The 27007-nt window shown below is 45.9% G+C and overlaps 1 protein-coding gene across 2 annotated transcripts in view; it reads right to left on the bottom strand.

The window, feature by feature from the left end:
* Nucleotides 1–7904: 7904 nt before the first annotated feature.
* GABRR2 (gamma-aminobutyric acid type A receptor rho2 subunit) overlaps nt 7905–27007 on the bottom strand; it is a 59488-nt gene continuing 40385 nt past the window's right edge. Inside the window, exons 3-10 of one of the 2 annotated variants that reach the window (XM_030929504.1) lie at nt 23149–23216; nt 20510–20733; nt 19511–19593; nt 19176–19316; nt 17119–17271; nt 15966–16162; nt 9185–9306; nt 8902–8994 (exon numbers count right to left, since the gene is read on the bottom strand). In XM_030929504.1, coding sequence (XP_030785364.1) covers nt 8934–8994; nt 9185–9306; nt 15966–16162; nt 17119–17271; nt 19176–19316; nt 19511–19593; nt 20510–20733; nt 23149–23216 — 1049 coding nt within the window. In that variant the 3' untranslated portion in view covers nt 8902–8933. Of the gene's footprint in view, nt 9307–15965; nt 16163–17118; nt 17272–19175; nt 19317–19510; nt 19594–20509; nt 20734–23148; nt 23217–27007 lie in introns of both variants that reach the window. The other variant, XM_010357767.2, reaches the window with a different exon arrangement.

Below are 27007 nucleotides of genomic sequence, written 5' to 3'. Positions count from 1 at the left end.
TCCCAGTTACTTGGGAGGCTGAGGCAGGAAAATTGCTTGAACCCAGGAGGCGGAGGTTGCAGTGAGTGGAGATCATGCCACCGCACTCCAGCCTGGGTGACAGAGTGAGACTCCTTCTCAAAAAAACAATAAAATGGCAGTGATAATACATGGAAGCAATATTCTGGGTTTTGGGTGGTTTTAAATATTTTCATTTGGCAGTTAAAACTTAGCAATGCTCTTCCCCTCTTGGGAACATGGCAACACTCTTCTCCTCCTTCCTCACTTTCCTCCCCTCTCCTCTCTTTCTTCTGCTTCATTTTTCTTCAGGGGCCAGACACTGGGCTGAGTATTTTAGTTTTTGTTTTGTTTTGTTTTTTAGAGATAGAATCTTTCTCTGTCACCCAAGCTGGAACGCAATGGTGTAATCACGGCTCACTGCAGCCTTCAACTTCTGGGCTCAAGCAGTCCCCTCGCCTCAGCCTCCCAGACAGCTGGGACTACAGGTGCGTGACACCATGCCCAGCTAATTTTAAAATATTTTTTGTAGAGACAGGATCTCACTATGTTGCTTGGGCTCCAGTGATCCTCCCTCCTTAGACTCCCAAAGTGTTGGGATTACAGGCATGAGCCATTTATACCCAGCCTGGGCTGAGTAGACACACTGGCTCCCTCACTTCTCACATCCACTTTGAGAGGCCAGAATTATGTGCGCGCACACACACACACACATACACACATACACATTTTTTTTTTTCACCTAGAGAAACTAAAACTCAGAGAGAGTAAATGGCTTATGGCCACAAAGCTAGCAAAGTGCATCCTCTGAATCTCCAGGCTCCTGCCCCAACAGTGAACATGAATGAGATACTTCAGTAGCTAACAATAAATGACACAAAGTAAGTAAGTATCCAGCACAGTACCCAATGCCTCATGGGCGAGAAGAGTTCACTCATTTCTTCCATAAATATTTCCTGAGCATCTATCATGTGCCAAGCACTGTTGTGGACCCTAAATTACAGCAATTGAGGAAATGGACAAAAATCCTTGCTCTCGGGGAGCTTACCTTCTAGGGCTTCTTATTATATCCATGGTTACATTCTCTGCGGGCAACCTCCCCTCCTGCACCCTTTCTACTCACAGGAGGATGAGAAACGTCTGTGGCTAGGTGCCACTCTACAGCCTCTCCGATGCCATGGCAGAGCAGACACGAGGAAGGAGTTGGAGATGTGGAGGCAGTAACTGCCAACTTCCTAGCGGAGGTGGAACAGGGGTGCTATCTTAGGGAAAGTAAAAGAAGAGGCAGGTGGCCGGAGGCCAGAAGAGGGCTGGTGACCAGAGGCCCAGCATCCAGGGCTGGAAGCTTCTTCCAAGCAGCTCAGGCAAATCCAGCTCTGTGGGTGCTTATCTGACCCTCCCACCCCTGATTCCCATTCCTGCAGCCAGGAGGTCAGATGCCTTCTAGAATGATCTGAAAGGACATTGGTAGAAGAAGACTAAAACCTCCCTTGGGCCATTTTTTTTTTTTCTGGAACTCCGTAGCTTTCTTACAGGAAACTGTGAAAAGTGAAAAGGACCTGGGGACAGAAGCCCCAGTTCCAGCCCTGGCCCTGGAACTCAGCCCCTTTACCTCTTCTCTCTCTGTAAACCCTTCTTCACTGGGTTCCTGGAAGAACTAAAGCACTGGGTTCCTGGAACAGCACCTGCTCATAGTAGGCTCTGTATTCTTTGTTGGGCTGGTTGACTGGCTCTATCTCTTGCCCCCACGCACTGTGTTCCTTCTTCTTCTTCTGCCTCCCACCCATTCCCCCAGAGTAGACCTTAAAGCCCCTCCAGAGAACCCCTTGTTCCCAGGAAACATAGTTTAGAAACTACGTCCAGACAATACTCTCCCAGAGAAATTTATTTCAGACTTTAGTACCAGCCTTTATTTTTTTTAGACACAGGGTCTCACTCTGTCACTCAGGCTGGGGTGCAGTGGCACAATCGTAGCTCTCAGCAGCATCAGCCTTCTGGGTCCAAGCAATCCTCCCACCCACTTCAGCCTCCTGAGTAGCTACGATTATGGGTGCACGCCTGGGTGCGTGCCACCACAACCAACTAATTTTTAAATTGTTTTGTAGAGGAGTCTTGTTACATTGCTCAGGCTGGTCTCGAACTCCAGGGCTCAAGTGATCCCCGCTTAACAGCCTTTTAAAAATAGTGTCATTTAAAAAGAGAGAGAGAGTTGAGACCACAGTAAAATCAGAATGGGGCTGGGCTTAGGCACTGATAGTTTTTCAAAAGTTCCCCAGGTGACTCACATACAGCCAGCCTGGGAACCATTGTTCAAGTAGAATAATCACAACATAAAGGAAGGCCTCAATGCACAAAATGCTTTGGAATCACAGATGAGATAATAATAAATTCTGCCTTGGGAGGGGAATGTGAGCTCTCTTGTCAGGATGCCACAGACAGGAGGTGACGCATCTGAGTTTCACTTCAAATGATGAGCAGGGGGCTCTGGGACCTTGTTACTTAAACTGTGGTCTACAGACCAGCAGCACCAACATCTCTTGGGTGCTTGTTAGAAATGCATAATCCAGGGTCCCCTCCCAAAACTACTGGATCAAAATCTGCATTTTATGAAGATATTCAAGTTATTCATGTGCACATTAAAATTTGAGCCATATTGGGCTAAATGGACACAGTGGAGAAGAGCATCCACCACCATTAACCTGGTCAGTTTAGATTAAACAACGGTGTGCTACAGCCAAGGTTTATTTTTCAATTTATCTTTTAAAATAAATCTGAAACCTAATGTTATCGATGGCTGGCCCAAATGTCATTTTTTAAATGCCATCTGAAGGTCAGAGGGTCAGGACTGAGTGCTTTATCCAATCTGCTAATGGGGAACGTTCTTATGCTGCAGATGTGGGCAGGCTCCGGATGGCTCTGGAGGCTGGGCAGGCTGGGCCATGAGACCCTCCTAGCACAGGACTTAACTCTCCATGAGAACAGTCCAGCACACTTGTCCTCAGACACATGCAGGGCACACAACCTTCTTTACTGGTACCATTTCCTAGTGATTGGTGGGAGTGGGAAGTCAGCTGCTTCCAAACCGGTGCTAATCCTCTAGGTCACAGCCATCCGTTCCTTTGCAATGGAATGAAAAAGGCAAGATGTTTCCAATGGTAATGGTGGCGGGGGCTGTGGATTCTCCTTGTGCATTAATTAAATGAATAATGCCTTTTAACAGCGTCAGTGCTGGAAACCCATAATGCCTTTGCCCTGGCTGCCCTGAATACGTGCATGTCATGTCTCTCAAAGCCAGCTTCCGGCCTCAAGGAGCTAAACCAGGATGTCCTGGTATAACTCCAAGTTCTCACCTGAGTGTAGAGATAATGATGTAGATGTGTTTCAGCATAACCCAGATTTTCTGTCTGCTCTTTCTGACCACTTCTCTGTCCATCTAAGTGGGAAATGAATCACCTTTTTCCTGAAAATACTATGAGAAATGGATTCTTTCATGCAAGGTCCACCTACCTAGACATGTTGAATACAGTTATGGAAGGCCCTACAGCTTAGCAGGTATGGAGTACAGGAAAGTCCTTCCTACCACAGCAGGATTGATGTGAGAACTGAATTAGGAACCACACATCTGGCGTTTAGCATGGTGCTGAGCAGAGGATGTACTCTATACTTGACCATTTACCTTATATGGTCACTTTAATGGCTGTTCTCTTATCTTCTGTGATGACTGGATCTGATGATCCAGTTATAAATGCTGTTCTTGTGCCACTCCCCCAAATTCCAGTGTAATAGTTCGGGGAACCAACCACTGAGAACACAGCCCTTATTCAGGCTGGGTATGCTACCATGTTATGTTTTAAGCCTTCAAAAATACAAGAATCTGTAATAGTCTTTCTATAATAAGTAACGTAATTCTCTGAACATGTTTCCTTCTACCTTCCTAAATCACTGTGATTGAGACAACCACGGATGGCTGTCTACCTGGTGTTTGTGGCCACCAAGCCTCCTGCCTACACCTTGCCACATCCGTTCAGTCTTTACCCTTCTCGTGTTTATGGTTATTATTTGCTCCCAGCCCCACCCTCCTCCTGTTGAGAAACTCCCTCCTCCCAGCTTCTGCCACAATCCTCCTCCCACCTAAATATATACTCCTGAGCTCTTGTCCACAGACCTGCTGTCTACTACTTCTTCTCCTTCAGGAGTTTTGTCCATTTTCATAGCTTCATTCAGCATATCTAGGATATGGTTCCAAATCTTTATCTCCCTCTCAGTCTTACACCAACATTTACTACTTTTTATTTCACATTTCTAGTTCCTTGTGAAACTCAAACTCCTCATCCTCCATGCTATGCCAACTCTTTCTCCTGGCTTTCTAGTCTCTGTGAACATCAGCACATAGACTGTGGCCCTCACACATTACTGAACTTAGCATGAACTTTCTCCACTATTCTTAATGTTATTTTCCTTCTTCACTGATTTCCTCAAACTAAGCAGCCTTTTATTTTTCAAATTGATGGCCTCCCTTTAACAGATGCTTGCAAAAAGGTGGAACCAAATAAAAGTGTTTTTGAAGAGTTCTAGCTTTCTCAGCTTAAACACATCACAGAGCTCTGATCATCTTCAACATACATGGCCCAGCCCAGACCAGTCAAACTCGTTCCCCAGATTTATTCTAAGTGGAATAAATATAGAAAGACCCTTGACACTGGGTAATTGAACTAGAAAACTGTGGACCTACGACCATCAAGGCCACTCCACCCACCCACACCAGGTGGAGGAAACTTGTCTGCAGTGGGTAAGAATGAAGACAGACAGAGTGTTGGATGGAGACATGACCCTGAAGGGAGATGCTGAAACCCAATTCCAGACCCTTAAGTCCCCAGAGCTTCCCTGCTTCCTTCAAGTTCCCTGTCGTTCTATGAGCCCCTAGAGTATCCTTCCAATATATCTTCTTTTCGCTTGTACCATTTTTAGTTGAATTTCTGTCACTGGCAATTAAAATGGTTGAAAAATACACCAGTTTATATTCTGATGGCAAATTAATTGATTTTCCAAAAGATTATAACTTCCCTGCCCAAAGCCCTTTTTGCCCCAACTTACTTTTCCTATCTTATGTCTTTTGTACATTCCGTAGAGTGTCTATTCACTGACCCCTGAACATACCTGAGCTTTCCTTCTTCCACGTTATCATCCCTTCCTTCCCTTTTCTGGTACTCAAAGCTGTGTTTATTCATCACTCAATATTTATCAGAAAACACTCCTCAAATTCTATGATCTTTCCCTCCTTTGAACCACACCCATTAGAGTGTAAGCTTCTTTTTTTTTTTTTTTTTAATTTTATTATTTTTTTTTTGAGGCGGAGTCTTGCTCTGTGGCCCGGACTGGAGTGCAGTGGCCAGATCTCAGCTCACTGCAAGCTCCGCCTCCCGGGTTTACGCCATTCTCCTGGCTCAGCCTCTGGAGTAGCTGGGACTACAGGCGCCCGCCACCTCGCCCGGCTAGTTTTTGTATTTTTAGTAGAGACGGGGTTTCACCGTGTTAGCCAGGATGGTCTCGATCTCCTGACCTCGTGATCCGCCTGTCTCGGCCTCCCAAAGTGCTGGGATTACAGGCTTGAGCCACCGCGCCCGGCCGGAGTGTAAGCTTCTTAATGACTGAAGCGTGTTCCCCATTCATTTCTTTACCAATCACCACCATCCCTCACCTCAGCACAAGACCTTGAGGACAAATGCTAAATAAATGTTGGCTCCTTGGTGTCAGTGAAGTATGTCCAATCACCAGTTTTTGTATAAAACCCATTTCTTTTATTGTAGCATTAACATTTTTTCAGTTTCATATTGGTGAAATCAGGATTCATATTATAATCATTGGCATTCCAGTATTTGATTATTAGTATTTTTTCTCAGTACATAAAATATGGGTGTATCTTACATTTCACGATGTCAGTGAAGTAAAGTATCATTCATGCATTCCTGATAACGATTGTGTTTGCTTCTCTGTCTTGCCTCCAGGGTGAATCATCCCATGTTCTATTTCCATAGTTCCTGTTTTCTACTCCTACTGATGTTTTCTCCAGTTTACCTCTTTAAATTTCCTACTTTTCTCAAGTAGTGTCAGACTATTATACTGTAATAAGGCAATGCTAAATACAATGGTGTCGTTGTATCATGGCCCTGCATGATAAAACACTGTTTATGATTCTGAATATGTCTGCTATAGAATTAACTCCAGTTTAACACAGAAGCTAGCAAAAATAAATCTTTATTTGTTTTAATTTGTGAACAGGCAACCATGTTATATGAGTCATAATTCATGAAAACAATGCACTCAGAAGTGGAGTAGTGTTGGAATTAAATAAGTCTTACAACCAAAGCAATATGATATATTTAATGACAATAAGATTATCATTCTTTGAGCAGCACTGTGGCTTGGGAGAGTCTCTAGAGATAAAAGGTTTCTGGATGGGTGCAGTGGCTCATGCCTGTAATCCCAGCACTTTGGGAGGCTGAGACAGGCGGATCACCTGAGGTCGGGAGTTCAAGACCAGCCTGACCAACATGGAGAAACCCCATCTCTACTAAAAAATAAAAAAATTAGCCAGGCATGGTGGCGCATGCCTGTAATCCCAGCTACTTGGGGGCTGAGGCAGGAGAATCGCTTGAACCCAGGAAGCAGAGGTTGTGGTAAGCCAAGATCAAGCCATTGCACTCCATCCTGGGCAACAAAAGTGAAACTGTGTCTCAGAAAAAAAAAAAAAAAAAAAAAAAGATTTCTAAACTAGTCCAGATGCCCTGTACCACCCAATTACCCATGTTTATGCACCTTTGTTCTTCATTGGTCTATGAGGCTGGGAAATCTAGTGGTCTTGGGTTCAGCAACTCCATAGTGGGGAAGCTGTCCTCATAAGTACCAGCATGGTACTTGATCTCTAGGGCTGTGGAAAAAGCCAGTCTCTCACCTCCTCTTCCCACAGCCTAGGATCCTGCCAAAATGAATGACTTCCCCACAAACCCTATTCTCTGCAATGGCAAACCTTCCCGTTCTCCCCATGCATCTGCTTAGGCTGGTCTCTTGGCTGGTAGGGCTTCCTGGTCTTTAGGTCTGCCCAGCCCAATGCAGCAGCTACCAGCAGCTGTGCTTACTGAGCCCACTTGAGTGTGGATGGTGTAACCAAGGAACTGAGTTTTCAATTTTATTGAACTTCAACTAATCTAAATAATAATTATTATTACTTTAGAGATAGAGTCTCGCTCTTTCACTCAGGCTGGACTGCAGTGGCTTGATCACAGCTCATGGCAGCCTGGAACTCCTGGGCTCAAGCAATCCTCCAGCCTCAGCCTCCTGTGTAGCTAGAACCCCAGGCACACACCACCACACCCAGTTAATATTTTTAACTAATTTAAATTTAAATAGGCTTGTGGCTAGTGGCTACCGTATTAGACAGCCCAGATCTAGGATGTGTTCTGTCCCATTTCTTCTTCTTAAAATCCTGACCTTCAAGGGGCATCTCAGGGCTGCTTTCTCCATGAGGTCCGGATCCCTGGTGGGACTGTTTTTCCTCCCTCAGAATTCCCATCTCACACTGAACTATTACTGAGGCACTAAACACTCTTAATCTTATATTATAGGTATTCGTGTGGCATTTCCTCTACTTTCCTTCTCTGAGAGCTTTGACTACTCTTATTCTTAATTTGGACCCCACTGTACCTAGTGCAGAGATACTTTAAAATGTTTTTGCCTGAATATATAATAGTAACACTGCAATTAACATTAACAATAAGGAATTGACAAGAGTTGCTGTGTAGTAAAGGACTAACCTTGCCCCAAAAAAGGTTTGAGCCTTAGTCCCAGCTCCTGGGAGGCAACCTCTATGCCCTTGGAATGTCCTGTGAGATAGAAGCGTCTTTGTCTACTGGGGCCTTGGGCCACACCAGGTAATCTATGCCAACAATGTGATTTATGATAGGTGCCCTGGACCTCAAGGTACCAGCTCAACCTCTGGAGGGGCAAAAGACTAAAGTCAGCCATGTGGGCAATCAGCCATAAATCCATGACCGACCCCAGTAAAAAAAGCCGTACACCGTGGTGAGCTTGGGTGAGTTTCCCTGGCTGGCAATACTCCATGCACATTGCTACGCATCATTGCTGGGCAAAGTTAGTTCTATCTGCGTAACTTCACTGGAGGAGGACAGTTGAAAGTTCTGGACCTGGCCTCTCCCAGACCCTGCCTTATATGCTTAAGAGTAAAAGCAACAACAAACAGAATGGGTCTATGGGGTAAATGGGGTTGAAGGAGGGGAAAGAGCAGAAGTACATCATGCCATATGTAGAATGAGCACAGCTTAGAGAAGATCTCTAAGGAAAGAGACTCTATTTTTTCATTTCCACCGTACCTGATGCAGAGTGGGACCTCAATATTTAAAGAATGGTTGAATGGATGGCTAAATGAATAATCTCCTCTAATATTGCAAAATCCTGTGGGTTGCCATACTCCCACAGGCAAATCATTTCCTGTCTGGGATCTGAGCTCTTTTCCCTTCTAGGTAGGCACTTAATCCAGTTGTATGGGTTTATGGGGTTTTTTTGTTCCTAATTTCCTGTCTCCTATCCAGAATGCCCCTCAGCTTGCACTTCAGTTCTTCCTTTTCCCTCCACAGCTGAATCCTAGGCATCCTGAGGGTCTAAGAATGTCTAGGAGGCATTTGAGTCCTTATTTATAGGAGGGGAGTTCTTGTGAACTAGTTCACACACAACAACAGAAGGTCCCAGAGAGACGTGAAGTGTGACGCGAGACATAGCATGAACAAGGAGTAGCCCCACGAGGTCTGGGGTCAGGGTAGCTGGAGGGCTCCTGGGCTCCTCTGAGAGATGAGTGCTGCTCAGGCTGGTCCAGTAGCTGTTGCTCTGTCTGGTGAGGGGCGTGTGGTCAACAAGTCCACCTGTCAATGACTGGCCAGGCCCCCCTGATGTCTATGCCCTCTTCTAGGAACAGCCTTGGAGCCCCTAGGAAAACACTGACCAATAAATTAAGTTGAAAAATATGTAGGAGGCAGGGAATATCAACCTAGAGTATTTGTCAATGGCATGGGTGTTCTGGAAGATACGAAAACCCATCTGGCCCTTCAGAAGCCCCTTCTTTCTGGCAGCATTGGCTTCACCACTCAGGCCCAGGTGGACCACTATTTTGTCTTGCCTTTCTTCTTCCGTCAGGATATGGCTTCTGGGATACCCAGCCAGGCTGTTGGCCTCAGACTCACTGTAGCTTCCATCCAGCATCATGGTTTTTGAATGAAGCATTCCACTCATGCACGGGAACTATGGGCAGCAAGCATGAAGAACATCATTAAGCCTTGTGAGGTGGGCAGAGGAGGGGGCCTGGCCCAAAAGCAAAGCCACATTGCTATTCAGAACCACAGAAAGACAGAACTAGAAAGATCTCCAGAGATTACTTAGTCCAACGATCCTCTACCCTGGTTGCATATTAGAATCATCTGCACAGCTCTTTAAACTGGCCGTGCCCGGGCTGTACTTTAGAGCAATTAATTTAAAATTCCCAGGTGATTCTACTGTGTAGTCAGAATTGAGAACCACTGATCTAGTCCAAATCCCTCAATTGTAGAGGCAAAACCTAAGACCCAGAGAGCTATACAATTCTGAGACCACACAGCTGGTGTCAGAGCAGGACTTGAAATCCACATAGTCTAATTCCAGCTACAGGACTCCACCTTTCTGTGCATGAATCAAAAGATGACTAGGAGCCAGGCACAGTGGCTCATGCCTACAATCTCAGTGCTTTGAGAGGTCAAGGCAGGAGGATTGCTTAAGGCCAGGATTTCAAGACCAGCCTGGGCAACATAGTTAGACTCCTCTACAAAAAAAAAAAAAAAATTTTTTTTTAATTAGCCAGGCATGGTGGCATGCACCTGTAGTTCTAGCCACTCGGGAGGCTGAGGCAGGAGGATCATTTGAGCTCAAGAGGTCAAGGTTGCAGTGAGCAGTGATCACTGCATTCCAGCCTGGGTGACAGGGCAAAACTCCGTCTCTTTTTTAAAAAAGAAAGAAAAAGATGATGAGGTAGAAGAGTGTCCTTATCTTAAAAAGTTACATTTAAGAATCAAGGGTCATGGTATCTGCAATGTGTTTTTAGACAGTTCAACTGCACCAACAGATACATGTTTATATGGAGAAAATGTACATTCATTCAGAAAATGAATGCATAATCCATTTTCTCCATATAAGCATGTATCTGTTGGTGCAGTTTTTGCCACACAAAAATGGAAAAATGTTAGCAATGTTGGATCGAGGTGCTGGATACCTCAATGTACATGACCCTATTCTTTTAATAGTTTCTGCAAGTATGAAAGTGTTCATAAGACATTCTAAGTGGGAGGAAAGGAAATGGTTTTGCTTGACTTCTCCCCATAGTTTAGTCAGTAGAGAGTGGGCTTCCACTGGTGCTTGGATGCTTGGTGTTGATCAAGGGCAGGAGGCCCACTTGACACAGCCAATTGGCGTTGATTTGAGTATGTTTCTGACCTGGCTCTCAGCCCTTCAGTGCCTCTGTTTTTCCATCTAGGAAAGTGAAATAATGAAGTTTCACAACCTGCCTCTTATTGTTATGGATCTTGAAACTCTCAGATGAATATCATAAAGCTTTAGAATGCAAAAATAGATGAATGATTTTATGCAGAATTAGAATTACTTGAAGTATTCTTATCCTTAAGAAATTGTTTGTGGTTTGAGGGGCTATTTTTTTCATCAGGCATGATTGTTTCATTATTATTTGCTGTGTCTTTGTTCCATCAGTAACAATTCTTTTTTTTTTTTTTCTTTTTTTTTTTTGAGACAGAGTCACTCTATCTCCCCGTCTGGAGTACAGTGGCTTGATCTCGGCTCACTGCAACTTCCACCTCCCGGGTTCAAGCGATTCTCCTGCCTCAGCCTCCTGAGTAGCTAGGATTACAGGTGCCTGCCACCATGCCTAGCTAATGTTTGTATTTTTAGTAGAGACAGGGTTTCATCATGTTGGCCAGGCTGATCTCAAACTCCTGACCTCAAATGATCTGCCCGCCTTGGCCTCCCAAAGTGCTGGGATTACAGGCATTAGCCACTGTGCCCGGCCAACAATTCTTGAATAATTAACAAAGACTCGTAGATATAAGGGAATTAGGGATAAAAGGTCAGTAAGAGGTCATCTCTCTCTCTTTTTTTTTGTTTTTTAGAGGGGGTCCTGCTTTATTATTACCCAGGCTGGAGTGCAGTGATGCCATCTCGCCTCACTGCAGCGTCCACCTCCTGGGCTCAAGGGATCCTCCCACCTTGACCTCCCGAGTAGCTGGGGCTACAGGCACACGCCACCACACCCAGCTCATTTTTGTATTTTTTGTAAGATGGGGTTTTGCCAAGTTGCCCCGGCTGGTCTCAAACTCCTGGGTTCAAGGGATCCACCTGCCTTGGCCTCCCAAAGTGCTGGGATTACAGGCGTGTACCACCATGCCCAGCCCTATTCAACTCTTTGTATTTAGGTATAATCACACCCAAACTGATAAAATTGTGTGATATTATCCATGGGGGGTTATTTATTTATTTAAGGCACGGGTCTTTACTTCTTCTCCTTGCTCTAAACTGAAAATTTTTCTGCTAAAATGAAATAGACTTTTCTCCTACGATTTTGAGTTCAAATCAGGAAATGCCAAAAATTCCGATAAACCCCTGTTTTCCAGATTGGCCTGTTTCTAAGAAAGAGGAAGTGGCTCCTGGAATGTCAGACAAGGTCTGGCTAATCAGCCAAAGTATTAGAGCAGCTGAGGGGAGGCAGGCCCTGGGCTCCCACGTGCTCCCACCTGCACATGTCTGCCATTCAAACCAGGGGTGGGCCTATTGGGTCCCAGGTAGCTTTTCCCTTTACAGAGTGGAAATTACACTTCAGTGAGCATCAGAAGCACCTGGGAGCTTGCTTAAAATGTTGATTCCAGGGTGCCATCCTCAGAGATTCTGAATCAGTAGACCTAGGGTGTGGTCTGCTGCGGGAAGTCAGGGACCCCGAATGGAGGGACCAGCTGGAGCCACGGCAAAGGAACATAAATTGTGAAGATTTCATCTTAATATGGACATTTATCCATTCCCAAATAATACTTTTATAATTTCTTATGCCTGTCTTTAATCTCTTAATCCTGTTATCTTCGTAAGCTAAGGATGTACATCACCTCAGGACCACTATGATAATTGTGTTAACTGTATGAATTGATTGTAATTCAACCTATGTTGAAATATTGGGGGTGGGTTCCCCCAGTAGTGGTCTCGGGAATCTATTTTTTGAGAACCTGTCTCAAACCAGGGAATCTATTTTTAGCAGACTCAGGAGGTGATTCCAGGGCAGGTACTCCATGGCTTCCACTTAGGAACCTCAGCTCTATTGGGAACCATTTCAATGACCATGAATATTAGTTTCTCTGTGAGACAGCAGATGGTGCCTTCTCACCTCTGTCTGCTCTCCAGCAACTATGCTTCTTGGTCTTAAATCCTACATTTGGCAATAGCAGAGTACCAGCTCTCACCTCCTGCATGTCTGTTCTCACACAGACGGAGGGGGAGACTTATGGGCCTGAGGCCCTCTCCACAGATGACTTCCTTGTCTCTTTAAACAAAGTCATACAATTGCTGGCAAAGATCAGGACCTGATATGGAAACAGGGCAAGTTGTGCTAGTGAACTGTTCGTTTGTGAGCCCCTGTTTGTCAGATGAAGCCTTTGCTATTTTTTTCAACTGCTCTATACAGGAAAGTCTAATGATTTATAAATCAAAAGTGTTTAAATATGGTCCAAAGGCCTGTGATAATGACCAGTGTACAAATTACCGAAGTTTAAACAAGTCAATTTTCTGAAGTAAAAAATGTTTGACTAGAGCTTTAAAAATAAGCAACCGAGTATAATATATTTGGAGATGTAAACTAAAAATAAAGTTCTAAGCCCCCAGACTGACTGAACTGACCCCCGTCTTGGTCAAGGGGACCCCAGAGAAACCTTAAAAACTGAGTTCCCAGTCATGACGGGACAAGAGGCTGGACACACCTTGGTATTCCTCCTCCTTTTGGGGTTTAGACACAACTGACCAGCGTTAATGCTGAAATAGAGATCGTAAGACAGAACAGATTCTTTATGGCCCTAAGATACCAAATTACGAACAGTACCTAAGGCCATTCTAGGGCCACAGTGAAGTCACATACCCCTGCACTTAAAGAATATACTGTGTGCTGCCACAAGGTTTTTCTTTTTCTCTTTCAACTAAACAAGCACTGGTCTCAAGATAAATGATGTTAAAACAATTTGAGGCTGGTGCGGTGGTTCACGCCTGTAATCCCAGCACTTTGGGAGGCCAAGGGGGCAGATGGCTTTGACTCCAGAAGTTTGAAACCAGTCTCAGCAACATGGCAAAATCCCATCTCTTTTAAAAATATAAAAACTAGCTGGACGTGGTGGCGCATGCCTGTGGTCCCAGTTACTTGGGAGGCCGAGGTGGGAGGACAGCATGAGCCCGGGAGACGGGGGCAGTTAGCAACCACTGCATTCCAGCCTGGGTGACACAGCCAGACCCTGTCTTAAAAAAAAAAGAAATTGCAGCTCACCGACCATCAGACACTGAGTCACCAACCCCTGGCCCCTATTCCACCAGCCATAACTATAGCTTTGACTGGACAAGAGAGTGATTTTAGTAACCTTCTCTTGATAAGACCATCAATCCTGGACCAGTCCTGGTCAGTTTACAGAGGCTGTTCACTTGAGTGCCTTTGTGTCCCTTTTGCATATAGGGTCTAATTGTAATACATTGAACTGTTAAGTCTCCACCCCAGGGTGAACATGGGTTGTATGTTACATGCACATTTGTTCAATAGGCATGTGTCAGGACTACCTTCAAAAATATTCGTAAATCTTCCTATAGCCTATTGATTATGTATATTTAGCCATATTCAGCATAAAGCTCCTACTCCAACACCTCCTCCTTCAAAGAACCTGTGTCCAGGTCTTTACGGGAGGCTGCACTCCCCAGCCTGCAGGATGGCCACCTTGCAGACTGGAATCCTTTATAAGAAATAAAGTCTCCTTTTTCAAATTTATAAATTTTTGATTTTTTTAAGTTAACAGAAACAAAGTGGAAATACTTGACAGGTATAATGCAAGTGTTGAAAGACAATTTTTGAAAGGCAACATATTCTCTTCTCCTAAAATGTAAAGGTCCCATTGACCAAAATGTCATTACATGGCAAAAATAAATTATTTTAATTTTAAAAGCTCCCTTATGCTGAAAGGCTAATGGCCACTCAGTTGTGCATAAATGTGAGATTTTCATGTCCCTTTATCTCCACAGCTTTTAGATGAACCCCCATTTTGATTAGTGCAATGATTGACAATGATCGGGGAGCAAGCCAGCATTATTATTATTTATGATTAGGTTGGTGCAAAAGTCATTGCAGTTTATGTCATTACTTTTGCACAGACCTAACACTAAAATGAATAGGAATCTGACTATGAACGAAAGACTGCCTCCCTGTGCCAAAGGCTCATGAGCATGGCTTTGTGAAATCTCCCAGTTGTATTCTATCTCATAGTTTGCAGTTGACCCTTGAACAACGTAGGTTTGAACTGTGGAGATTCACTTAGATTTTCTTCCACTTCTGCCACCCCAGACACAGTAAGACCAGTCCCGCTCTTTCGTCCTCCTCCTCAGCCTACTCAGAGTGAAGATGACCAGGATGAAGCCCCTATGACGATCCACTTCCACTTCATGAATTATAAAAATATTTTCTCTTCTTTATGATTTTCATAACATTTTCTCTCTAGCTTACTTTATTGTAAGAATATAGTTTATAATACATATAACATACAAAATAGGTGTTAATCGACTGTTTATCTTATCAGTAAGGCTTCTAGTCAACATGAGGCCATTAGTAGTTAAGTTTTGGAGGAGCCCAAAGTTATACTTGGATTTTCTACTGCACAAGGGGTCAGCCCCCCAACCCTGCCTTGTTCAAGGATCAACTATAGTATAATATAGTACAGTACAGTATAGATAGTATAGTATTTATTTTTTTATTTTGTTTTTTTGAGATGGAGTCTTGCTCTGTCACCCAGGCTGGTCTGCAGTGGTGCAATTTCAGCTCATGGCAACCTCCACCTCCCTGGTTCAAGGGATTCTCCTGCCTCAGCCTCCCGAGTAGCTGGGATTACAGGCATGCACCACCATGCTCGTCTAATTTTTGTATTTTTAGTAGAGACGGGGTTTCACCATGTTGGCCAGGCTGGTGTTGAACTCCTGACCTCAAGTGATCCACCCACCTCAGCCTCCCAAAGTGCTGGGATTATAGGCATGAGCCACCGTGCCAGGCCAATAATACAGTATTTCCAACTTCTTTCTGCAGCCACACATAGAAGTTTTTTTCTTTTAAAGAAATATATATAAAATATTTCGCTTTAGTCCTTACTGTGGCTGAATTTTCACTGGGCACTGATAAATAAAGGTGGTTTTTTGTTCTAGAACTCTCCCTTCTCTGGTCATAAGACAGGGAGGCATTGTCCTTAGACATGTTCACTAATAATAGTGAGAGTTTGTTTGTCTAGATCCTGATGTATGTGAAAGATCAAAACAACTTTCACATACATTATCTCATGTGACTCTTACAGTAGAGGTGAGGGTTCTGTAATTTCCCTCTGACAGATGAGGAAACTGAGGCTCAGCATAGGTGGCAAAGTTGAGTCTAAGACCCAAGTCTTCCTGTTCCTAGTCTTTGTCCAAAGACCTTCCCCTTTCTGGAATCCTTTGGGGTAGAAGCCAGAACCTATTCTAAAACAAGATCCTCCTCCTTTTGCACAAACATCTCCTTTTTCTACATGCAACCCCTGCCTCTGCCCCCTGCCCAGCCAACGTTCATTTTCACCCAGTAGCACGGACTTAGACAAGGGCAGAAGAAGCCCTCTCACCTTCTCCCGCAGCTTCCGTTCCTTGCGCTCCTGCACGGTGGTCAGGTAGTTGACGGCCGCGTATTCCAGCACCGAGAGGAACACGAACACAAAGCTGACCCAGAGGTAGATATCCACGGCCTTGACGTAGGAAACACGCGGCATGGAGGCGTTCACGCCCGTGATGATGGTGGTCATGGTCAGCACCGTCGTGATACCTGCAACACCTGGCCTTAGTTGGGCTGCTGACAGCGATCTAGAACTGCCCCCACATCTCACTAAGTCACGATTTTACACTCTATCTCTTAAGCCACATGAGAAAGTTCCAGGTGTGTTTCTGCCTCGGAGAGGGGCAAGGATCTGCTCCACCAGATGCCAGGCCTATTCTCCCCGGAGCCAACCCGCTGCTTGTCTCATTATCCTTCAGGCACCTGAAAGACTGCATTTCTGTGATGTGACCGACAAAGAGAGGACCTGTTCTCATGTGGAATTAAAGACAGTGACTAAAGGACACCTCTGAAGGAACATTCCCAGACTTCAAGGAATAGGCACATTCTCCCTCATCTAAAGTCCCTGAAGACTGTGGAAATTCCCAGAGGCCCATCGTGCAGGATTCTTCTTCACTCTGTCTTGCTGCTTAAACCCTCACCTTTCTCAAAGCCCAACCTAATGTTGTCTAAATTTACAACGACATGTTGTAAACTCTCACTCTGGAATTCAGGGTCTGTAAAAGGCTAAACCACAGCCCCAGGGAACGTGGCCCTCCTTTTCCCAGAAATCTCATATTCTGTGCCCTGCTTCCAAGCCCTCTGTCTAAACAAGGTCAGCAAATGAAGTTTTTATATTTACAGAAGGAATTGTTGGCATGTGCAGAATCATCTTATTTATCTAAATACTGAGCTCTGATACTGCCAGTTGTCGAAGTCTATACCCCAAATCTTTCTGAAGTGATGCAGTCACAGTTGATGTTGTTTTAGCTCCCTCTGGCTCTCACAATGTGGAGGAAACTGAGGCCAGCATCTAGATGGTAAAGGCAAGAAGCAGGAGAAGTTGCTCCTTCTGACTCTAACAGCTCATCAGTTAAGAACTCTAAATAATGATTTTTACTTTTTGTAAACATAGTGATAAGTTGAAAAATATAACCACCCTACCACATCTTATGAAATGCTTTTACCCAGTGAAACTCTGGCAGGCACAGCTCTGCGGTCGATCCAGAAGGACACCCAGGACAGCATGACCATCAGAGTGGCGGGGAAATACGTTTGGAGCAAGAAGAAGAAGATGTGGCGACGCAACGTGAAGTTGATGTACAGACGGTTGTACCAGCCTGGGGGACACAGGAAGAAGCCAATGAGGTTCCAACTGAGAGGTAAAAGCAAACTATGTCCCTGGGAACCCATCCTTCACTGACATGGCCCTCATCAGCAACAGAAAGTTGAAATTAATGATCAGTTGGCTTAACATAATACCTTTCTTTTCCGAAATCTAAGCACTTTCTCCTGTATATAAATATCTTGCCAATATCTAGTACATTTACTATCTCAGTTGGTATTACCCAACTTCTCTTCACAGTATTTTGGGAAAGGGTAGAACTACACAGAAGGGAAGTTTTAGTCATTTGGGTTTTTGTTTGTTTGTTTTTGAGACAGGGTTTTGCTCTGTAGCCCAGGCTGGAGTACAGTGGCACACTCACAGCTCACTGCAGCCTCAACCTCCCAAGCTCAAGCGATCCTGCCACCTCAGCTTTCTGAGTAGCTGGAACTACAGGTGCGTGCCACCATGCTTAGCTAATTTTTTTTTTTTTTGTATTTTTTTGTAGAGACGGGTTTCACCATGTTGCCTAGGCTATAGTTGTTTGTTCTGTATTTGTAATTTGCAAATTACAACCGTATCTCTTGAGTGACTTGCTGCTCAAGAGCATGAGAGGTCGGAATAGTTCTATTTTGTTGAGGCCAGTACCACTGAGGCAGGAGCTGCGGGAGCTAGGCTCTGGTCACTGTCACCTTTGTTGTGAAATTGTCACCTTTATTGTAAGACCCTAACCCTTTACCATGCAAACTCCACATCTGTCACAGAAAGAAATAGGCTGTTCACATGATTCTAAAGTCTGACATTTGGGACATGAGGAAATGAGACTCTGAGAGGCTTTTCCAAAGCCTTAGCTAGAGTCAGTTGCGCTTGTTTCAACGCAGGCCTCCAATGCCCAGGCTAGTGTACAGTTCACTGGCACTAAGTATATTATTCACAATATAGTACAACCATCACCACTATTCATTGCCAGAACTTGTTCATCATCCCACATAGAAACTCTGCACCCATTAAACAATAACTCTCCATTCCCCCTCCCATGAGTTCCTGGAACCTTTATTCTATTTCTCTCTCCTTATTTTTTTGGATAGAGACAGGGTCTTGCTCTGTTGCCCAGGGTGGAGTGCAATGGCACAATCATAGCTCACTGCAGCCTCAAACTCCTGGGCTCAAGCAATCCTCCCTACTCAGCCTCCTGAGTAGCTAGAACCAGGGGCATGTGTCACCATGCCTGGCTAATTTTTTTTTTTTTTTTTTTTTTTTTTTTTTGAGACAGAGTATCACTCTGTCTCTGAGGCTGGAGTGCAGTGGCACGATCTCAGCTCACTGCAACCTTCGCCTCCTGGATTCAAGCAATTCTCCTGTCTCAGCCTCCCAAGTAGCTGGGATTATAGTGGCGTGCCACCATGCTCGGCTAATTTTTGTATTTTTAGTAGAGATGGGGTTTTGCCATGTTGGCAAGGCTGGTCTCGAACTCCTGGTAGGCAGAAGCCAGAACGTATTCTAGGCTACATTATTCTAATAATCAAAATTTAGGCTGAGCATGATGGCTCACGCCTGCAGTCCCAGCACTTTGGGAGCCCGAGGTAGGAGGATTGCTTGAGTCCAGGAGTTCGAGACCGGCTTGGGCAACATAGTAAGACCTCATCTCTACAAAAAAAAAAAATTGGCTGGGCATGGTGGCACGTGCCTGTAGGCCCAGCTAATCAGGAGGCTGACGTGGGAGGATCACTTGAGCCTGGGAGGTTGAGGCTGCAGTGAACCATGATCTTGCCACTGCACTCCAGCTTGGGAGACAGAGTGAGACCTTGTCTCAAAACAAAAAACACACACAAAACATATTTTCCTTGGGGTTAAGGCTGAAGAAGAATTCAAATGTGCTTTCTTGCACATTTGAATCAGATTGTGGCAAAAGATAGCTACCAGTGCTACTGTAGAAGGCCAGTCGGGAAGTCGTGTGAAATTTCTGAATCAGAAACTGAGACAAGGAGATCTTCTCATCTGTTTTTAGGGATTCATCCCCATTCTTCCAGTACAGCATCAGATCTTCATCTGTATAGGCATCTTTGGGAAGAGGAAAACAAGTTAATGTGCCTCCTTTGCTTCTGATGCAGGGTGAAGTAACGGGGAAATCCCATGCCAGTCCAGAGGTAAATAGGTCTTAACGCTGACAGGCAGGGCTCAGCCTCATGATTACTAAAATGGCACCAAGATCAGAGAGGAAAAAAGGCAAAGGAATTAGGAATGCTAATACTTACAGCTCTCCAGCTCCAAAGAACAGGTCTGGGAGTCCAGGGGAAAGTGGCTGAAGTCCATGTTGCACATGGCAGTGACCGTAATCCTAGACAACCCAGAGTCACGTATTGGCTTGTGCAGTGAATTACTGGCTCCTACATATGCCCAGAGCAAGAAGGCACAGTACACAACCGAGCAGCTGCCTCCTCACATCTGCTGCAGAGCTTGGAAACATAGTTATCTGAGTTATAGAACCTTAACTTCTAGAGTTTTGTCGTCTGTAGTAGAGGATTAGTGCTCTGCCAGATCCCCGTTACTGGGCTGGTGCACCCCTTCCCCAGCCACTGGCGGTGCTGGCTGCTAATGGCTCTCTCACGTGCCTCTCTCTGGGCTTTGCCCTCAGCCAGCAGGGCCACCTCCTCAAGAGACACCTGGGAGGCCCCCTACTCAACTTCCACCCAAGGCCAGAAGTGTCTAGTATCAGCATTGCATTCTGGTGAATTGTACAAGCAGACCAGGTGGATGTGTGCATCAGTGACAAGTAAGAAAAAAGCATTTTTTTTTAAAGATGTGGAACATGACTGCTTACATGACTCCCCGTACTCCAGAAGCCAGTCTGCAATAGCCCTCAATACACAGTAGCTATTTTTTTGGGGGGGATGCTTTTTTTAAATCTTTTTTTTTTTTTTTAAAAAAAAGGCTATTTTTTAAAAAAAACCTTTATTACCAATCAACTAGAATGACATGCTCTCAGGGAACAGAAGGTACAGCATGTGGAAGGTCATTGTCTCATTCAGGCCAAAGTAGTCTTCTCACCCAAGCTTAAGACCCCCAGTGATGGGGAAGTCATCCCCTGCTGGGGTGGCCATGTCATGTTTAGATAGTTGTGACTGGCATCAGAAGGCTCCTCCCATCCAGGAACCCACAGACCCAACCACAGTGACAGTCTTCAGGGCCAAAGGGCCTGACCACACATACTAGAATGGCACTGGACAAAGGAACAGTGGCCCCCGGACAGCTACCTCATGCTGTACAGCACGTGTCCATCCGGGAACACCCTCAGCATGATGTTGTCAGTGGTGGTGTCATGAATGAACGACCTTTTGGAGTGAACAAAGAAGACATCAGGGACCCAGATCTTCTTCACCAGCCGGCCATCGAAGGTCATGCTCTTGTTGCTGGCGCTGGAGAAAGCTAGCCTCTCATCCTTCCAGTAATGCCGCAGGTACAGGGTCATCGTGAAGTCCTGTGGGAGCCGGGGTGAGACCCAACACAAATGGTTTAGAAAATTTTCTTCCTAACAATCAACCCATCATCCACTACTGTGATGGACATCTCAGGCTCAGCCTCCAGGTTCAGAGGGGACAGTTCTGCAGCCCTGTGGCATGATGGCACTGTGCAGCTGGAAAGAGAATGGCCCATTTTTATGCATCATACACTTGGAGCCCAGGAGACTGAGCACCCAGCCCCTCAGGCTTTGCAAATGAAAACTGTGGCTGTGCTTGCAGCCTGGCCTGGCAGCCAGTGGGGAAGGATTTCTCCAAAGTTCTGCTCTCTCTCACTTAGACCTCTCCACACATGGTTCCTTACTTACCCACTGGCTAACCATTCCATTTCAGCTTAGTGGCCACTTCCAGAAACCTGGATAGTCGAAGTCCCTCTTAGGAGGATTCTTGCCATTAGGCTTGTAAGATCCTTGAAGGAAAAATTGTGTCTTGCCCACCATTGCATCCCCATTCACCATAGAATTTAGTGCCTGGGAAAGCACGTAGTAGACGCTTAATAAATATTTGCTGGTTGAAAGATTGGGGAGATAAATGGATGGGGGGCTGGGCAGCTGCATACCTACTATAATTTCTGCCTGAAATCTTATCTTGTTCAAAAGTGTCTCCTTGCCTGCATGGTTGATCCCTTAAGAGTTTGGTCCTGCCCATAGCCAGAGCTGACACAGGTGCAAATGGAAAAATAACTGCCCAAAAGATCCTCTTCTGGGTGGAGAAAGGCTGGAGAGAGTGCATGATTGTGGTGGGCCCAGAGGGAGCCCCAGGAAGAGAGGAAAGAATGAGCGAGCACTGGGATAGTGCATGCATGAGAGTCTGTCCCTAGACTGATCCTGGCTCCCAGTGCATCAGTAGCTGCCAGGAACTACCCTTCCACACACAAGGAGAGCAGCCAATACATGAGTAGGAAGAAACCAGCCAAATACCCCTTCTGGTTATTTCCCTTCTAGGTCACAGAGCTGAAGAGCAGGCTCTGAGGGCCATCGCCCAGGGGAAGTGCAGATTCACAAACACCAGGTGTCTATGGCTACCTTGGATATTACCTACCTACTGCTGGAGTCCACCTGCCTTCCCACAGGTTGGTGGTTGCTCTGTGAGAGGCAGGTCATTCTAGATACCTCTCCCCGCGATCCTGAGCCACACAAGACAAAAGTCTTTACACTCAGCACAGACATCTGGGTTGATTCAGTCTAGGGCAGCCAGGCTGTCCTAGACACAGCTGGTTCTAGAACTGGGCTCAGCTGTTGGATATCCAAAGAGGCTGGCACTGTACAATCTAGCATCTTGGAAACTGTCATACCTGAACCTTTCACACCTGGGCCCCATATTTTACCAGGTGCTGGAGCTATGGGGGGTGCACAACCTCAGTATCAATCATATCAGCTCTGCCGGGCTGGGTCGATTAGGAGACAGGGGAGTTCCCACTCTTTAAGGTCAGATGACAGCATTGCAAGTGGGATGCAGTGCTGGAAAGTGGAGCCTCCCTGACTTTTATTTATTCCACACATTTTCAGGGCCCCTGGGGGGCCACACTGGACTAGACTTGGAGATATTGGGGTAGAGAAACACACGAGTCTCTGCATTAATGGAGCTTATATCAAGCATGGAAGACAACCAATATACAAGAAAAACCCCCAAATAAATATATAGCACAATTATAAATGATGATGTAGGCTATGAAGAAGAAACAGAAATTCTTTAGATCAGGAAGTCGGGAAAGCCTCTTTGATGAAGTCTCATTTTAGCTAAGGCCTGAAGGATAAGAAGGAGATAGCTGTGGGGAGGGCCAGAGCCGGAGCATGCTCAAGATCCCTGAGGCAGAAGAAAGAGAAGTTTGCAAACTGAAAGAGAGGCAGACAGAAGGAAGAGAGGAGGCTGGGGCCCTGGGGTGGGGGGTGCACCCCTCCACTGTGAGCCCTGCAGGACACCCAGGCCTGTGGTGGTAGAATGGGGGTAGACGTAGAGTGGGGGGCATTGCCGCAGAGTGAGTTGGGGAACTGCACTTGCAGCAGGAACTGAACATCAGAAAGCTGCAAAATTTCAGCCTGAAACTGTCCACCTCCAGTACCCCTCCAGGTGTGGTTCGCCTGGTCACGTGCATTATTTGCGGCGTGTTGAAAATGCAAAGTCTCACTCCCAGAGATTCTGAATCAGGAAGTGTGAGATGGGGCCCAGGAACCCACATTTAACCAGCTCCTCAGGTTATTTTTACCCACGCAGCTTGAGAATGCCCACTCTAGATTTTACCGCTCCAGGGCTGACTTCCAAGTGCCCGTTTTATCACCTCCAGCTCCCGCTCTGCCCACACGGGCACAGCCTGCACCACCGAGGCCCACCACGCTACAGACTCTCACGCTGTGTCACTGGAGGCCGCTGCATACCATGTCCACCTCGGAGATGCTGTCCAGGCTCTCCACCTGCACGTCCACGCCCACTGGGATGGCAGGGCCTGCAGAAGAGCAGAGACAGCTGGTTAAGGCACCTTCCTCTCTACCTCTGGGCTGGGAACAGCCCCCGTTGGCTTCCCCCGGGGAGCCAGGACTGGAGCAGGCTAGGGCAGAGGTTTAGAATTCTATGAGGGTTTCTTGCTAGTTCCTGACGTGTTGGGTGTCTGAGCTCTCTCCACGAGGTCAGCAACTGTGCCTGCCTTATGTGCCATACCTGGGTCAGGCTGGATGTGTAATCCATGCTTACTGGATGAATCGACGAGCTGATCACTACTTTTTACATCCCAGGGCTGTCTCTGTAGGGTAGAGGTAATAATGTTGCTCTAGTGCCTGACCGGAGACACTGGTCACTGGGCCTCCTGTGATGACTGAAAAAGAGAATGAGGCCTAAGAGCCTCCAACTCTGGGCTGGGCACCTGCATGCCCTGGTCTGGATTCATTCAGTCATTCAGGCTCTACCTATGCAGACCCTGACATATAGCTGGGGTCCAGCCTTCTAGAGGCCTTCAACCCAGGGTGAGACGAGATCTTCTCTGTGCAATGTCACATCACAGCAAAGGACAATGAAACCTTGTCAGGCCATGTCAGATTAGAAGTATGAGAAAACCCAGCACGGAAACTAGCACTGAACTTCATCTGGCCTACAGCAAGATTTCCAAAACTGAGTTTGTCTGTAGGGTCCTGTCCTTTTCCTTGAGCTGGGTGATGGTTATGTGGATAAGTTCACCTTAGGAGAATGTAGTGAGTGATACACTTATAATGGGTGCACTTTTCTGTGTGTATGTTACGCTTTAGTAAAATGTTTTTTGGATTTTAATATTTTTTTAAACTTAGAAAGGGAAAAACCAACAGCCTGCATCTGTCAGTCATATTAATGAATGCCATTACGCTTGAAGTCAGGTGCAGCTGGGCTGGGCCTCAGGGGGAGAAGGCATTGTCCAGAGGCCAGCCTAGCTATACATGGATCCTCTTGAGCCCTGACCAGGGAACACGGGACCAGGACGTTCTGATCCACTGTGGTCTGCGCAGGGAGAACCTTAGGGGGACTCGGTGAGTCTGAGTCCTGAGGGATGAGCAGAATTGGAAGGGGCTGAGACTGGCCATGGGCAGGGAAGGAGGATCAGAGATTCTCACACGGCGTATGTAGGAACTAGAAAGCCCAATCCTCAGTTCCAGCCCAAATGCAGGGTAGAGGTCATCGTGGAAGTAGTCCAGGGCAGGAGATGGCCTCACTGACTCCCCCACGGCTCCACATAGACCTGCAAACACTTGAAATCCCACCGTTCAAGATTTCCTGTTTTGGCTGAGCCTGACAGAATGGAAGTATTTTATTCATTACTGGTGAGGTTGGGTGACGATTTTCTGTTTCTTAAATGTGAAAGAAAATAAGTACAATGCTTTAATTTTTCCCTCTCAGATAAATCAGGGTATAAGTTGAAGGTTCTATTTTTCTGTGTTCTTCAGATGATAGCTAAGATCAGGGCCCATGAGAAATCTTTGCTCTGACAGTCGTCCGTATTCTCTTTTTTTTTTTTTTTTTTTTTTTGAGACAGAGTCTCGCTCTGTTGCCCAGGCTGGAGTGCAGTGGCATGATCTCGGCTCACTGCAACCTCTGCGTCCCAGGTTCAAGCAATTCACCTGCCTCAGCCTCCTGAGTGGCTGGAATTACAGGCGCCCACCACCACACCTGGCTAATTTTTTGTATTTTGAGTAGAGGCCAGGGTTTCACCATGTTGGCCAGGCTGGTCTGGAATTCCTGACCACAGGTGATCTGCCCGCCTCGGCCTCCCAAAGTGCTGGGATTATAGGCGTGAGCCACCACACCTGCCTGCATTCTCTTTTTATTCCAGGCTCCAGAAGTGCTTTGAGGGTGCCAGAAATGGGATGGCCCCTGTGGGAGGAAGCCCCTCCTCAGGGCTTACCAATTGCCTGTTTTTCTCCCCTGAGGGACTTGCAACCCGAGGGAGGGTGTGTGGGCAGCCTGGACAGGGCTGTCTCCTAGTACCTGGATCCCACTCCCTGCTAGAGGTTTCCAACACCATTCATTCCCTCATCTTGGGGACCCTTCATTAGTCTGAGGTGTTCAAATGGCCCGGAGTGGCACTTGAAATTCCGGGGTAGCACAGCCTCCTGTGGAAGATGTACAGTAGTCTCCCCATTCCCTGTCTCTCCTGTACCTGCTTTCTCTAAAGTGCCAGGTGACCTGCTGGATACAGCAGTCCCAAGAGCCGCAGGGAAGAAACAATATAGCAGTGGCCCTCTTGGATTCATGTTCTAGTGGCCTGGTTTTCAGATAATGCGCACAGTGTTTGACCAGGAGCTGCTTTTGGCTCAGGCATTTTCCAGATAAAATATGAGCTGGCCTGGTGTGAGTTACTGTGTCTGTTCTCAGGGCCTGGCTTGCTCTTCAGAGCTCCAGTGCCCTTTTAAGGAGAAATTTGGTAAAAACCGCAAGAGAGGCATCAGTGCTCTGCCCACACAGAGTGCAGGTCAAAGTTTCAGGCACCCCGGGTTGTTGGAGGAAAACAATTTGTCTATTCAGGAGGTCGCAAAGCCACATTCAGGGAAACTTGCACCTCAAGTTTGAGCAGAGACCAAAGGCTCTGCCCTCCTTGGTCTGAGCACTGCCTTTGACCTGCCCCACTGCCTGGCTCTCCAGATCTCCACTTTGTGGCCCTTCCTAACCTAGGTTTGGGAGAAATTCTTGCAAATTACTGGTCTTTCTCCTTCTTCCATGAACAATTTTATGTTTTGAGTGGGGCTGAGTCCTAACAAGTCCTCTTTAAAAGGAAAGTAGTCTCGTTACACTAACGAGGTCTGGCCCCTTAACACTGCTGTAGGGTTTTCTGCTTTAAGAGAGGGGCTGGGCTGGGTGAAGTGGCTCACACCTATAATCCCAGCACTTTGGGAAGCCAAGGTGGGTGGATCATCTGAACCTAGGAGTTCAAGACCAGCCTCAATAACACAGCAAAACCCTGCATTGTCTCTACAGAAAAAAAATTCTGTATTGTCTCTACAGAAAATACAAAAATTAGTTGGGCATGGTAGCATGCACCTGTAGTCCCAGCTACTCAGGAGACGGAGGGGGGAGAATTGCTTGAGCCACGGAGGTCCAGGCTTCAGTAAGCTGTGAGCATGTGCCACTGCATTCCAGTATGGGCAACAGAGTGAGACCCTGTCTGTAAATAAATAATTTAAAAATAATAATAATGAGGGATCTGGTCACGCAAAGAGTCTTCTCTTTGGGATTTCTCTTCTCTGGTGAGATTTCAGGCAGTGTAGCCAGTTAGGTGACAAATTCAAGGCACCATTAAGGAAATACATGCTTAGCCAAGGGCTCTTCTTGGTTCCTAACTTTCCGCCTTAATTTTTCTTTGCATGGTCATGGAAAGCACACTTTAGGGATTTATCACATCCAGCAAAACACTGAAAAAGGTAATAAAACATGTCCAAATCAGGTTCACTCCAGGAATGCAAAACTGGTTTTAACACTAGAAAATCAATCAAGGAGTTCCAGTAATAGCAAGCTAAGTAATTCACACTAATATTTCTATTGAAAATTTAAAAATTGGACAAAAATATAAAAACTTACTTTTTTTTCTTTTCTTTCTTTCTTTTTTTTTTAAGACTAATCTCGCTCTGTCACCCAGGCTGGAGTGCAGTTAAATGATCTCGGCTCACTGAAACCTCCACCTCCCGGGTTCAAGTGATTCTCATGCCTCAGCCTCCCAAGTAGCTGGGATTACAGGTGTGCACCATCGCACCCAGCTAATTCTTATAGTTTTAGTAGAGA

This window comes from Rhinopithecus roxellana, chromosome 4, assembly GCF_007565055.1.
Source record: "Rhinopithecus roxellana isolate Shanxi Qingling chromosome 4, ASM756505v1, whole genome shotgun sequence".
Taxonomy (NCBI): domain Eukaryota; kingdom Metazoa; phylum Chordata; class Mammalia; order Primates; family Cercopithecidae; genus Rhinopithecus; species Rhinopithecus roxellana.
Note: the sequence above shows the minus strand (reverse complement) of the source record. Positions and strands in the feature narration are given on the sequence as shown.